Below are 13,931 nucleotides of genomic sequence, written 5' to 3' on the forward strand. Positions count from 1 at the left end.
CCTAGACCCAGACCCAGACCTAGACCCAGAGCCAGACCCAGACCTAGACCCAGAGCCAGACCCAGACCTAGACCCAGAGCCAGACCTAGACCCAGACCCAGACCCAGAGCCAGACCCAGACCTAGACCCAGAGCCAGACCCAGACTCAGACCCAGACCTAGACCCAGAGCCAGACCCAGACCCAGACCCAGAGCCAGACCCAGACCTAGACCCAGACCCAGACCCAGACCTAGACCCAGACCCAGACCCAGACCCAGACCCAGAGCCAGACCTAGACCCAGACCCAGACCCAGACCCAGACCTAGACCCAGACCTAGACCCAGACCCAGACCCAGACCCAGAGCCAGACCCAGAGCCAGACCTAAACCCAGGAACAAGACCAGACACAGACCCAGACACAGGACCAGGACGAGGGGGATTATCTGGGGAGGGGGGATATTTGGGGAAAAGGGGGGGTATTTGGGGGAGGGGGGATATTTGGGGAAGAGGGGGTATTTGGGGGAGGGGGTATTTGGGGAGGGGGATATTTGGGGAAGAGGGGGGTATTTGGGGAAGAGGGGGGATATTTGGGGGAGGGGGTATTTGGGGAGGGGTTTTTTGGGGAGGGGGTATTTGGGGGAGGGGGGTATCTGGGAGAGGGGGTATTTGGGGGAGGGGGTATTTGGGGGAGGGGGTATTTGGGGAGGGGGTATTTAGGGGAGGGGGTATCTGGGGGAGGGGGTATTTGGAGGAGAGTGGTATTTGGGAGAGGGGGGTTATCTGGGGAGGGGGTTATCTGGGGAGGGGGGATATTTGGGGAAGAGCGGGGTATTTGGGGTAGGGGTATTTGGGGAAGGGGGGTATTTGGGGAAGGGGGGTATTTGGGGAAGAGGGGGGTATTTGGGAAAGAGGGGGTATTTGGGAAAGAGGGGGTATTTGGGAGAGGGGGTATTTGGGGGAGGGGGTATTTGGGGGAGGGGGTATTTGGGGAGGGGGATATTTGGGGAGGGGGTATTTGGGGAAGAGGGAGGTATTTGGGAAAGAGGGGGGTATTTGGGAAAGAGGGGGGAATTTGGGAAAGAGGGGGGTATTTGGGAAAGAGGGGGGTATTTGGGAAAGAGGGGGTATTTGGGAAAGAGGGGAGTATTTGGGGAAGAGGGGGGTATTTGGGGAAGAGGGGTATTTGGGAAAGAGGGGGTATTTGGGGGAGGGGGTATTTGGGGGAGGGGGGTTATCTGGGGAGGGGGGTATGGGGGTTGGAGTGAAGTATCTGGAGATGGGGGGTATTTGGGGGAGGGGGTTTCTGGGGAAGGGGGTATGTGGGGGAGGAGGGGTTATCTGGGGGAGAGGGGTATTTGGGGAAGGGGGTATTTGGGGAAGAGGGGGGTATTTGGGAAAGAGGGGGGTATTTGGGAAAGAGGGGGTATTTGGGAAAGAGGGGGTATTTGGGAGAGGGGGTATTTGGGGGAGGGGGTATTTGGGGGAGGGGGTATTTGGGGGAGGGGGTATTTGGGGGAGGGGGTATTTGGGGAGGGGGGATATTTGGGGAGGGGGTATTTGGGGAAGAGGGAGGTATTTGGGAAAGAGGGGGGTATTTGGGAAAGAGGGGGGAATTTGGGAAAGAGGGGGGTATTTGGGAAAGAGGGGGGTATTTGGGAAAGAGGGGGTATTTGGGAAAGAGGGGAGTATTTGGGGAAGAGGGGGGTATTTGGGGAAGAGGGGTATTTGGGAAAGAGGGGGTATTTGGGGGAGGGGGTATTTGGGGGAGGGGGGTTATCTGGGGAGGGGGGTATGGGGGTTGGAGTGAAGTATCTGGAGATGGGGGGTATGTGGGGGAGGAGGGGTTATCTGGGGGAGAGGGGTATTTGGGGAAGGAGGGGTATTTGGGGGAGGGGAGTATATGGGGAAGGGGTTATTTGGGGAAGGATGGGGGTATTGGGGAAGGAGAGGGGTATTTGGGGAAGGAGGGGGGTATTTGGGGAAGGGGTTATTTGGGGAAGGATGGGGGTATTGGGGAAGGAGGGTGGTATTTGGGGAAGGAGGGTGGTATTTGGGGAAGGAGGGGGGTATTTGGGGAAGGGGTTATTTGGGGAAGGATGGGGGTATTTGGGGAAGGAGGGGGGTATTTGGGGGAGAGGGGGTTATTCCGGGAAGGGGTGTTCGGGGGGAGGGGAGGAGAGACTGACCTTTGCTGGATGCCTCGTGAATGGCCGATGTCCAGCAGTCGTGGCAGTGCAGGTCGGCTCCGTTCTGCAGCACCAGCTCGGCACAGTTGGCACTGCCGACGGTACACGCGTTAAACAGCGGCGTCACCCCGTCAATGGTGGGGGCGTTCACCTGCGACAGTACAGTGTGGCGTTAGTCATGCATTGCCCCAGTAGTGTGGCGTTAGTCGTGCATTGCCCCAGTACAGTGTGGCGTTAGTCATGCATTGCCCCAGTACAGTGTGGCGTTAGTCGTGCATTGCCCCAGTACAGTGTGGCGTTAGTCATGCATTGCCCCAGTACAGTGTGGCGTTAGTCGTGCATTGCCCCAGTAGTGTGGCGTTAGTCGTGCATTGCCCCAGTACAGTGTGGCGTTAGTCGTGCATTGCCCCGGTACAGTGTGGCGTTAGTCGTGCATTGCCCCAGTAGTGTGGCATTAGTCGTGCATTGCCCCAGTACAGTGTGGCGTTAGTCGTGCATTGCCCCAGTACAGTGTGGCGTTAGTCGTGCATTGCCCCAGTACAGTGTGGCGTTAGTCGTGCATTGCCCCAGTAGTGTGGCGTTAGTCGTGCATTGCCCCAGTAGTGTGGCGTTAGTCGTGCATTGCCCCAGTAGTGTGGCGTTAGTCGTGCATTGCCCCAGTACAGTGTGGCGTTAGTCGTGCATTGCCCCAGTAGTGTGGCGTTAGTCGTGCATTGCCCCAGTACAGTGTGGCGTTAGTCGTGCATTGCCCCAGTAGTGTGGCGTTAGTCGTGCATTGCCCCAGTAGTGTGGCGTTAGTCGTGCATTGCCCCAGTAGTGTGGCGTTAGTCGTGCATTGCCCCAGTAGTGTGGCGTTAGTCGTGCATTGCCCCAGTACAGTGTGGCGTTAGTCGTGCATTGCCCCAGTACAGTGTGGCGTTAGTCGTGCATTGCCCCAGTACAGTGTGGCGTTAATCGTGCATTGCCCCAGTACAGTGTGGCGTTAGTCGTGCATTGCCCCAGTAGTGTGGCGTTAGTCGTGCATTGCCCCAGTAGTGTGGCGTTAGTCGTGCATTGCCCCAGTAGTGTGGCGTTAATCGTGCATTGCCCCAGTACAGTGTGGCGTTAGTCGTGCATTGCCCCAGTAGTGTGGCGATAATCGTGCATTGCCCCAGTACAGTGCTGGGGTAAGCTATTAGTTTATTGTCACATCTACCAATCAAACTGAAGGAACAACCATTGTCTGCTTTGATCTGTCGTTTTCACACCCTACCCTTCCATATCTCAAGTCTCCCTTTCCCCTGACTCTCAGTCTGAAGAAGGGTCTCGACCCAAAACGTCACCTATCCATGTTCTCCACAGATGCTGCCTGACCCGCTGAATTACTCCAGCATTTTGTGTCTGCCTTCGATTTAAATCAGCATCTGCAGTTCCTTCCTACACATTCTACTCTCTGCCTTTTGTTCCAACCATAGAGTCATAGAGCGGTACAGTATGGAGACAGGCCCTTCGGCCCCATTCGTCCACATCGGCCAACAATGTCCCAGCTACCCAATTCTGGAGAACATGGATAGGTAACGTTTCACAGAGTGCTGGAGTAACTCAGCAGGTCAGACAGCATCTCTGGAGAAAAGGAATGGGTGACGTTTCGGGTCAAGATCCTTCTTCAGACACAGACTCAATGGACTGATTGGCCTAATTCTGCTCCTAAGTCTTATGGTCTCTCCAACACCAACACATCCCTCCTCAGATATGGAGCCCAAAACTGCTGACAATATTCCAAATGTGGTCTGAACCAGCACCTCAGCATTACTTTCCTGTTTTTTATATTGTTGCCCTCTCAAAATAAATGCCAGCATTGCATTTGTCTTCTTATAACCAACTCAATTTGCAAATTAACCTTTTGTGAATCCTGTATCAGAACTCCCAAGTCCCTTTGCACCTCCGATTTCTGAATCCTGAATCCATAAACTCCTGATTAAGAAAATAACTGCAGATGCTGGTACAAATCGAAGGTATTTATTCACAAAATGCTGGAGTAACTCAGCAGGTCAGGCAGCATCTCAGGAGAGAAGGAATGGGCGACGTTTCTTCAGTCTGAAGAAGGTGCCGGAAGATTGGCGCATTGCGCATGTTGTGCCTTTGTTTAAAAAAGGTTCTAAAAGTAAACCTAGCAATTATAGACCTGTTAGTTTGACGTCTGTGGTGGGAAAATTAATGGAAAAGATACTTAAGGACAATATATATAATTATTTGGATAAACAAGGCCTGATTAGAAACAGTCAACATGGATTTGTGCCTGGAAGGTCATGTTTGACTAATCTTCTTGAATTTTTTGAAGAGGTTACCAGGGAAATTGATACGGGCAAGGCTGTGGATGTTGTCTATATGGACTTCAGTAAGGCATTTGACAAGGTTCCACATGGAAGGTTGATTAAGAAGGTTAAATCGTTGGGTATTAATAGTGAGGTTGCAAGATGGATTCAACAATGGCTGAATGGGAGATACCAGAGGGTAACGGTTGACAATTGTATGTCAGGTTGGAGGCCAGTGTCTAGTGGAGTACCCCAAGGATCTGTGTTGGGTCCACTGTTGTTTGTCATTTACATTAATGATCTGGATGATGGTGTGGCAAATTGGATTAGTAAATATGCAGATGATACTAAGATAGGTGGTGTAGTTAATAAGAAGTAGTGTTTCAAAGTCTACAGAGAGACTTGGGCCTTTTGGAAGGGTGGGCTGAAAGATGGCAGATGGAGTTTAATGCTGATAAGTGTGAGGTGCTGCATTTTGGTAGGACAAATCAAAATAGGACGTACAGGGTAAATGGTAGGGAATTGAGGAATGCAGTGGAACAGAGGGATCTGGGAATAACTGTGCATTGTTCCCTGAAGGTGGAATCTCATGTGGATAGGGTGGTGAAGAAGGCGTTTGGTATGCTTGCCTTTATAAATCAGAGCATCGAGTATAGAAGTTGGGATGTAATGTTGAAATTGTACAGGGCATTGGTGAGGCCGAATCTGGAGTATGGTGTGCAGTTCTGGTCGCCAAATTATAGGAAGGATGTCGACAAAATGGAGAGGGTACAGAGGAGATTTACTAGAATGTTGCCTGGGTTTCAGCACTTAGGCTACAGAGAGAGGTTGAACAGGTTGGGTCTTTATTCTTTGGAGCGTAGAAGGTTGAGGGGGGACTTGATAGAGGTTTTAAAAATTTTGAGAGGGACGGACAGAGTTGACGTGGGTAGGCTTTTCCCTTTGAGAGTGGGGAAGATTCCAACAAGGGGACATAGCTTCAGAATTGAGGGACAAAGGTTTAGGGGTAACATGAGGGGTAACTTCTTTACTCAGAGGGTGGTGGCTGTATGGAATGGGCTTCCGGTGGAAGTGGTGGAGGCAGGCTCGATTTTATTATTTAAGAGTAAATTGGATAGGTATATGGATAAGAGGGGATTAGAGGGTTATGGTCTGAGTGCAGGTAGATGAGACTAGGTCAGGGAGAATGGTCGGCGTGGACTGGTAGGGCCGGACGGGCCTGTTTCCGTGCTGTAGTTGTTATATGGTGTTATATGGTTATAAAGGTCTCGACCTGAAACGTTGCCCATTCCTTCTCTCCTGAGATGCTGCCTGACCTGCTGAGTAACTCCTGATTTAATATGCTTTATTAATAGTGTTATGTCAGCAAAATGGCTTTTTGTGACAAGATCCTTGCTCCACAGTGCTGTTCACCACAGTTTCTCAGCATGTAGAAACGTAGCAGTTTCTTAACATTCTTAGACGTGGGAGAGATTCGGACAAGATAGAAACATAGAAAATAGGTGCAGGAGGAGGCCATTCAGCCCTTCGAGCCAGCATCGCCATTCATTGTGATCATGGCTGATCATCCACAATCAGTAACCCGTGCCTGCCTTCTCCCCATACCCCTTGATTCCACTAGCCCCTGGAGCTCTATCTAACTCTCTCTTAAATTCATCCAGTGAATTGGCCTCCACTGCCCTCTGGGGTAGAGAATTCCACAAATTCACAACTCTCTGGGTGAAAAAGTTTTTTTCTCACCTCAGTTTTAAATGGCCTCCCCTTTATTCTTAGACTGTGGCCCCTGGTTCTGGACTCCCCCAACATTGGGAACATTTTTCCTGCATCTAGCTTGTCCAGTCCTTTTATCATTTTATACGTCTCAACAAACATACAATTAACATGCATCGTCTTGTTACTTACGTCGGCGCCGGCTTCTATTAAGGCTTTGGCACACGCGACATGGTTGCCCAAACATGCTTCATGTAGAGGAGAGACGTGATCTATTGTCAGCGTGTTGGCACTGTGACCCTGGATGTGTGGAAGATGATGCAAGGACGTGGTTACCATGGATGCTCACGTAGATTGCTAATTCAGTCAACATGTTTGATAGTCACTTGACCTCCTGTCTCAGAACTCTGACCACAAACTGACCACATCACATGATCAGCACAGGGCTGTCTTGGAAGAATCGTGCCATCCTCTTGCAACAGAGGTTCAGTTTACTTTAGTTTACACTAGACCAAGTAAACACGTTGGGCCCAAACCTCTCCTGCATTGGTGCATCACCCTCTCCTCCCCCCCTCACCCCCCCTCCCTTCCCCCCCCTCCCCTCCCCTACCTCTCCTCTCCCCCAATTCCCCTCCCCCTCCTCTCCCCTCCCCCTACCTCCTCTCCCCTCCCCCTCCTCTCCCCCCACGCCATACCCCTCAACCCCCTTATCCTCCCTCCTCCCCCCCTCCCTAGGAGATAGATTTAAACTTTAAAATGTGAATGACTTAAAAAAATATAACACTGATTTCAATGAAGCTTCTTCCATTGGCACCAAAGGGACGACGGTGAGTAAGGTGGGCCTAACATTGTCGCGCTATCGTGTACTATTTTGGCTGTAGTTCAGGAACAAACAAACAAACAAACAAACGAGAGTTTTAGTTTATAGATACAGCATGGAAACAGGCCCTTCAGCCCATCAAGGTCACACCGACCATCGGAGTTTGTATGTTCTCCCTGTGACAGCGTGGGTTTTCTCTGGGTGCTCTGGTTTTTGACCACATTCCAAAGAGGTACATGTTTTAGGTTAATTGGCTTTGGTAAGCTGTAAACTTGTCCCTACTGTGCAGGATAGGGCTAGTGTATGGGATGATTGTGGTCGGCACAGACTCAATGGGCTGAAGGGCCTGTTTCCGCACTGTATCTCTAAAGTCTCAAGTCTAAAGCCATTTCTAAGCTTGACAATAGACAATGTCCTGCAAGAGCTTGAGCTGGGAACATCAGGGCAAGACCCTGCCTTGCAATTGCCATTCCCGTTTCCCAAGATGCCACAAGCTCTCATTGCTCTTTGCCCCATTCCATGTTATCCACCCAGGGCTTGGGTTGAAGATAACTTTACACAGATGGTGGTGGGTGTATGGAACCAGCTTTTGGAGGAGATCGTTGAGGCAGGCATTATCATGACCTTTATAAAACATTTGGACAGGTACATGGATAGGACAGGTTGGAAGGGATATGGACCAAGCGCAGGTAGGTGGGACTAGTGTAGCTGGGACAAGTTGGCAGCTGTGGGCAAGTTGTCTAACTCTAAATTACACGTAGGTCGAAACATTGCCCAGCCCGATTGCTCAGCAGGCAGTGAAGAAAGCTAATGGCATGTTGGCCTTTATGACAAGAGGAGTTGAGTATAGGAGCAAAGAGGTCCTTCTGCAGTTGTACAGGGCCCTAGTGAGATCGCACCTGGAGTACTGTGTGCAGTTTTGGTCTCCAAATTTGAGGAAGGATATTCTTGCTATTGAGGGCGTGCAGCGTAGGTTTACTAGGTTAATTCCCGGAATGGCGGGACTGTCGTATGTTGAAAGACTGGAGTGACTAGGCTTGTATACACTGGAATTTAGAAGGATGAGAGGCGATCTTATAGAAACATATAAGATTATTAAGGGGTTGGACACGTTAGAGGCAGGAAACATGTTCCCAATGTTGGGGGAGTCCAGAACCAGGGGCCACAGTTTAAGAATAAGGGGTAGGCCATTTAGAACGGAGATGAGGAAAAGCTTTTTCAGTCAGAGTTGTAAATCTGTGGAATTCTCTGCCTCAGAAGGCAGTGGAGGCCAAGTCTCTGAATGCTTTCAAGAGAGAGCTAGATAGAGCTCTTAAGGATAGCGGAGTCAGGGGATATGGGGAGAAGGCAGGAACGAGGTACTGATTGAGAATGATCAGCCATGATCACATTGAATGGCGGTGCTTGCTCGAAGGGCCAGATGGCCTCCTCCTGCACCTATTGTCTATTCGGAATGGCAGGCAGTGACCAGTGGGGTACCGCAAGGTTCGGTGCTGGGGCCCCAGCTATTTATGATATACATTAATGACTTAGATGAAGGGATTAAAAGTACCATTAGCAAATTTGCAGATGATACTAAGCTGGGGGGTAGTGTGAATTGTGAGGAAGATGCAATAAGGCTGCAGGGTGACTTGGACAGGTTGTGTGAGTGGGCGGATACATGGCAGATGCAGTTTAATGTAGATAAGTGTGAGGTTATTCACTTTGGAAGTAAGAATAGAAAGGCAGATTATTATCTGAATGGTGTCAAGTTAGGAAGAGGGGATGTTCAACGAGATCTGGGTGTCCTAGTGCATCAGTCACTGAAAGGAAGCATGCAGGTACAGCAGGCAGTGAAGAAAGCCAATGGAATGTTGGCCTTCGTAACAAGAGGAGTTGAGTATAGGAGCAAAGAGGTCCTTCTACAGTTGTACCGGGCCCTGGTGAGACCGCACCTGGAGTACTGTGTGCAGTTTTGGTCTCCAAATTTGAGGAAGGATATTCTTGCTATTGAGGGCGTGCAGCGTAGGTTCACTAGGTTAATTCCCGGAATGGCGGGACTGTCGTATGTTGAAAGGCTGGAGCGATTGGGCTTGTATACACTGGAATTTAGAAGGATGAGGGGGGATCTTATTGAAACATATAAGATAATTAGGGGATTGGACACGTTAGAGGCAGGAAACATGTTCCCAATGTTGGGGGAGTCCAGAACAAGGGGCCACAGTTTAAGAATAAGGGGTAGGCCATCTAGAACGGAGATGAGTAAGAACTTTTTCAGTCAGAGGGTGGTGAAGGTGTGGAATTCTCTGCCTCAGAAGGCAGTGGAGGCCAGTTCGTTGGATGCTTTCAAGAGAGAGCTGGATAGAGCTCTTAAGGATAGCGGAGTGAGGGGGTATGGTTAGAAGGCAGGAACGGGGTACTGATTGAGAGTGATCAGCCATGATCGCATTGAATGGAGGTGCTTGCTCGAAGGGCTGAATGGCCTCCTCCTGCACCTATTGTCTATTGATGTGTACAAATGCAGGAGTCAATGAGTAAAAGGCAGGATACACTGACCTGTGCGAGCAGGGTTTTGAGGGACAACAGGCGACCTTGACTAGCTGCATCATGTAGGGGTGAACGGTCAGCCCACGAACCTGCAAAACATGAACATAGTGAACACCATCGCTGGCCAGAGTGGGCACGAGGTTCTGTGGAGACTGTTCTAACCACGTTAAACAACACAACACTGAAGCTGCCGGAACCGCAGTTGTGAGAGGCTCGGTGAGACTGTTCCTGGTCTCCAACCCACTCAGCAGCCTATTGTTCCATTGTTAATTGCTCAAGAAACACTTAGACAGGTTCATGGATGTGACAGGTTTAGAGGGATCTGGGCCAGACGCAGGCAGGTGGGACTAGTGGAGAATAGCAAGAAAATGTTGGGCAAGAAAGTAAGACACAAAATGCTGGAGTAACTCAGCGGGACAGGCAGCATCTCTGGACAGAAGGGATGGGTAACGTTTCGGATCGAGACCCTTCTTCAGTCTGAGGAAGGGTCTCGACCCAAAACGTCACTCATTTCTTCTCCCCAGAGATGCTGCCTGCCCCGCTGAGTTACTCCAGCATTTTGTGTGTTTCTTCAGTGTAAACCAGCATCTGCAGTTCTTTCCTACACATGTCAGGTAAATTGGGCCGAAGGGCCTGTTTCCACGCTGTCTGACTTCATGACTCTATGCTTGCCCACAGCCATTCCTCAGCTTCATATCATCGTTCCTATTACCACAGGCTGTCATCAAGCAGCTGACCTCTCCTCTCAGCTACTTGAGTAGCCCTGAGCTCATATCCACATGGAGACAGTTGAACTAGCTTTAATTGGACTTTATCTTGCACTAAATGTTATTCCCATCAGTTCATATCATAAGTGATCGGAGCAGAATTAGGCCATTCGGCCCATCAAGTCTACTCCGCCATCCAATCATGGCTGATCTATCTCTCCCTCCTATCCCCATAACCCCTGACACCCGCACTAATCAACAATCTATCAATCTCTCCTTTAAATATATCCACTGACTTGTGGCCTCCACAGCCGTCTGTGGCAAAGAGTTCCACAGATTCACCACCCTCTGACTAAAGAAATTCCTCCTCATCTCCTTCCTAAAAGAATGTCCTTTAATTCTGAGGCTGTGCCCTCTGGTCCTAGACTCTCCCACCAGTGGAAACATCCTCTCCACATCCACTCTATCCAGGCCGCTCACTATTCTGTACGTTTCAATGAGGTCCCCCCTCATCCTTCTAAACTCCAGCGAGTACAGGCCCAGTGCCCACAAACGCTCATCATAGGTTAACCCACTCATTCCTGGGATCGTTCTTGTAAACCTCCTCTGGACCCTCTCCAGAGCCAGCACATCCTTCCTCAGATATGGGGCCCAAAACTGCTCACAATATTCCAAATGTGGCCTGACCAGCGCCTTATACAGCCTCAGCATTACATCCCTATTTTTGAGTATAAGTCTTGTAATAAATGCTAACATTGAGTATGCTTTCTTGACTACTGATTCAACTTGCAGATTAACTTTGTGGGAATTCTGCACCAGCTCCCAAGTCCCTTTGCACCTCCGTTTTGCTGAATTCTCTACTCATAGACTATAGTCTACGCCTTTATTCCCACAACCAAAATGCATGACCACACACTTTGCTCCACTATATTCCATCTGCCACTTCTCTGCCCACTCTCCCAACCTGTCCACTTCCTTCTGCAGAGTCCCTGCTTTCTCCACACTACCTGCCCCTCCACATATTTTCGTTTCATCCGAAAATTTGGACACAAAGCCTTCAATCCCTTTGTCCAAATCATGAAAATACAAGTTGAGTTTAGTTTATTGTCACATGTACCGAGGTACAGTGAAAAGCTTTTGTTGCGTGCTAACCAGTCAGCGGAAAGACAACACATGATTACAATCGAGCCGTCCACAGTGTACAGATACATGATAAGGGAATAACGTTTAGTGCAAGGTAAAGCCAGCAAAGTCCGATCTAAGATAGTCCGAGGGTCACCAATGAGGTAGATAGTAGTTCAGCACTGCTCTCTGGTTGTGGTAGGATGGTTCAGTTGCCTGATAACAGCCGGGAAGAAACTGTCCCTGAATCTGGAGGTGTGCGTTTTCACACTTCTGTACCTCTTGCCCGATGGGAGAGGGGAGAAGAAATGCTGGTTTATACCAGAGCATCATCCAGCACGGAAACAGGCCCTTCGGCCCAACTTGCCCATGCCAACCCAGACACCCCATCTAAGCTAGTCCCACATTTGGCCCCATATCCCTCTAATCCTTTCCTCTCCCTGTACCTGTCCAAATGTATTTTAAATGTAGTGACAGTCACTGCCTGAACTGCCTCCTCTGGCAGCCCGTTCCATACCCCCAGAATCCTCTGTGTAAAAATGTTGTCCCTCCGATTAAATCACATTAATTCACGTTATGTAGGGACATACGGATTAGCGGGGGGGTCTCGAACCCTCGGTTGGGCTAACGGGTCACGTGTTGCGGGAGCGTGAGGTATAGTTGTGTCTGGCGCCAAACTGGGGAGATGAGATTAGATTATATGAGTAGTTAAGTAGTGTGTGTCCAAAGTAAGTGCGTTGCGCCTTGTCACGGTTTTTACGAAGAATAAAGTCTTTTGATAATAACGCTCATTTTGGACTCACTACATTGGTGACCCGAACGTAAGATCTGAAGCGAACACGCAGAATGTCACAGGTGGGAGCGAGCGCGGGCGAGGTTCACCTACCGCCGTTCTGGGCCCATCAGCCGCACCTGTGGTTCGTGCAAGCGGAATCACAGTTCCATATTAAGAAGGTGGAGAGCGACCAGGAGAAGTTCCACTACCTGGTGAGCTGTCTGCAGGCGGAGGTGGCTGCACGGGTCAGTCAATATCTGACCAGTCCACCCCAAACGGAGCAGTACGTGGGGCTCAAGAGGCTCCTACTGAGGACTTTCGGCTGGAGCCAGAACCAGCGGGCTCTGAAGCTCCTCCATTTGCCAGAGCTGGGGCAGCGGCTGCCGTCGGAGTTGATGACCGAGATGCTGACCTTGGTGGGCGACCATCAGCCGTGCATGGTTTTTGAAGCGGCATTTCGGGAGAAACTACCCCGGGACGTCAGGTTAGTGTTGGCCGACGTCTTGTTTGAAGACCCGGTAGCATTCGCCGAGAAACCCGACGCGCTCGTCAGGGAGCGGCACACCCGAGACGACTCGGTTAATCGGGTCTCGAGGCCCAGCGACAGTCGGTGGAGCGGCCGGGAGAGCGATGGCTCGGCCGCTATTTCGCAGTCAGCCCGCCAAGAAGGGGCTGCGGAACATGTTTATTGGTCGCGGGCTCAAGCAACACGGCCGAATAGGCGCGGCTGGTGTTTCTTCCATCGGCGGTGGGGCGGTGAAGCCCGAAGCTGCAGAGCCCCGTGTGCGTTTCCGGGAAATGCCTGGGCCGATCGAATGTAGAGGCAGTTTCGATTGGCCGTAATTGCCGCCTCTACGCGACGGACCAAGGTACCGGGATCGTGTTTCTGGTGGATATGGGAGCGGTTGTGAATATTGTACCTCCCTACGGCTGTGAAGTCCAAGCGGGGGGGAAGGGGCCGCCCCTTATTGCAGTGAACGGTAGTGCCATCCGCACTTACGGTAAAAGGGCCATGTCCCTGTCCTTCGAGTCCAGGACCTACCGTTGGGATTTCATCGTGGCGGATGTGGGCCAGGCCATTTTGGGTGCAGACTTCCTATGGGCGTTTTCGTTGGTCGTAGACGTCCGCGGTAGGGGTCTGCAGCCCTCGGCCGACATACGGCCCCGAAGTACGGGGCCTGCGGCCCCTCCAAGCGCCGCCCCACCCAGTTCAGCGATCCAGGCCATCACGGCTCCCGGTCAGTTCGATGCGGTCCTAGCGGAGTTCCCGCAGCTCCTCGTTCAGCAGTTCGATGCACCTTCCGAGATGCATGGGGTGGTGCATTTCATCCCGACCGAGGGGCCGCCGGTTTTTGCCCGGGCACGGCCCCTCCCACCCGACAAGCTGGCCATGGCTCGAGAGGAGTTCTTGAACTTGGAGAGGCTGGGAATTGTGCGGCCTTCAAGTAATCCGTGGGCCTCCCCCTTGCATATGGTTTCCAAAGCATCTGGGGGGTGGAGACCATGTGGGGATTTCTGACGACTTAACGCGGCAACACGGCCGGACCGCTACCCGATTCCACACATACAGGACTTCTCATCTAGCCTGGAGGGGGCTACAATTTTTTCAAAGATCGATTTAGTGCGGGGATATCATCAGATCCCGGTCCACCCGCCGGACATTCCAAAGACGGCTACCATTACTCCGTTCGGGTTGTTTGAGTGGTTGCGCATGCCTTTTGGCCTTAAAAACGCGGCCCAGGCATTCCAGCGTCTCATGGACCGTGTGGGTCGAGGTTTGCCGTTCGGTCCAGGAGCAGTTAGTCCACCTCC

The 13,931-nt window shown here is 51.1% G+C and overlaps 1 protein-coding gene across 2 annotated transcripts in view; it reads right to left on the minus strand.

Annotated features, from left to right (window-relative positions):
- Nucleotides 1-13,931, minus strand: part of asb5b (ankyrin repeat and SOCS box containing 5b) — a 59,385-nt gene that overhangs the window by 9,012 nt on the left and 36,442 nt on the right. For both annotated transcript variants that reach the window (XM_078397077.1, XM_078397078.1), the window contains 3 exons: nt 9,525-9,604; nt 6,362-6,469; nt 2,166-2,316 (listed from right to left, as the gene is read on the minus strand). In XM_078397077.1, coding sequence (XP_078253203.1) covers nt 2,166-2,316; nt 6,362-6,469; nt 9,525-9,604 — 339 coding nt within the window. The remainder of the gene's footprint in view (nt 1-2,165; nt 2,317-6,361; nt 6,470-9,524; nt 9,605-13,931) is intronic.

The sequence above is a fragment of the Rhinoraja longicauda genome, chromosome 3 (assembly GCF_053455715.1).
Source record: "Rhinoraja longicauda isolate Sanriku21f chromosome 3, sRhiLon1.1, whole genome shotgun sequence".
Taxonomy (NCBI): domain Eukaryota; kingdom Metazoa; phylum Chordata; class Chondrichthyes; order Rajiformes; family Arhynchobatidae; genus Rhinoraja; species Rhinoraja longicauda.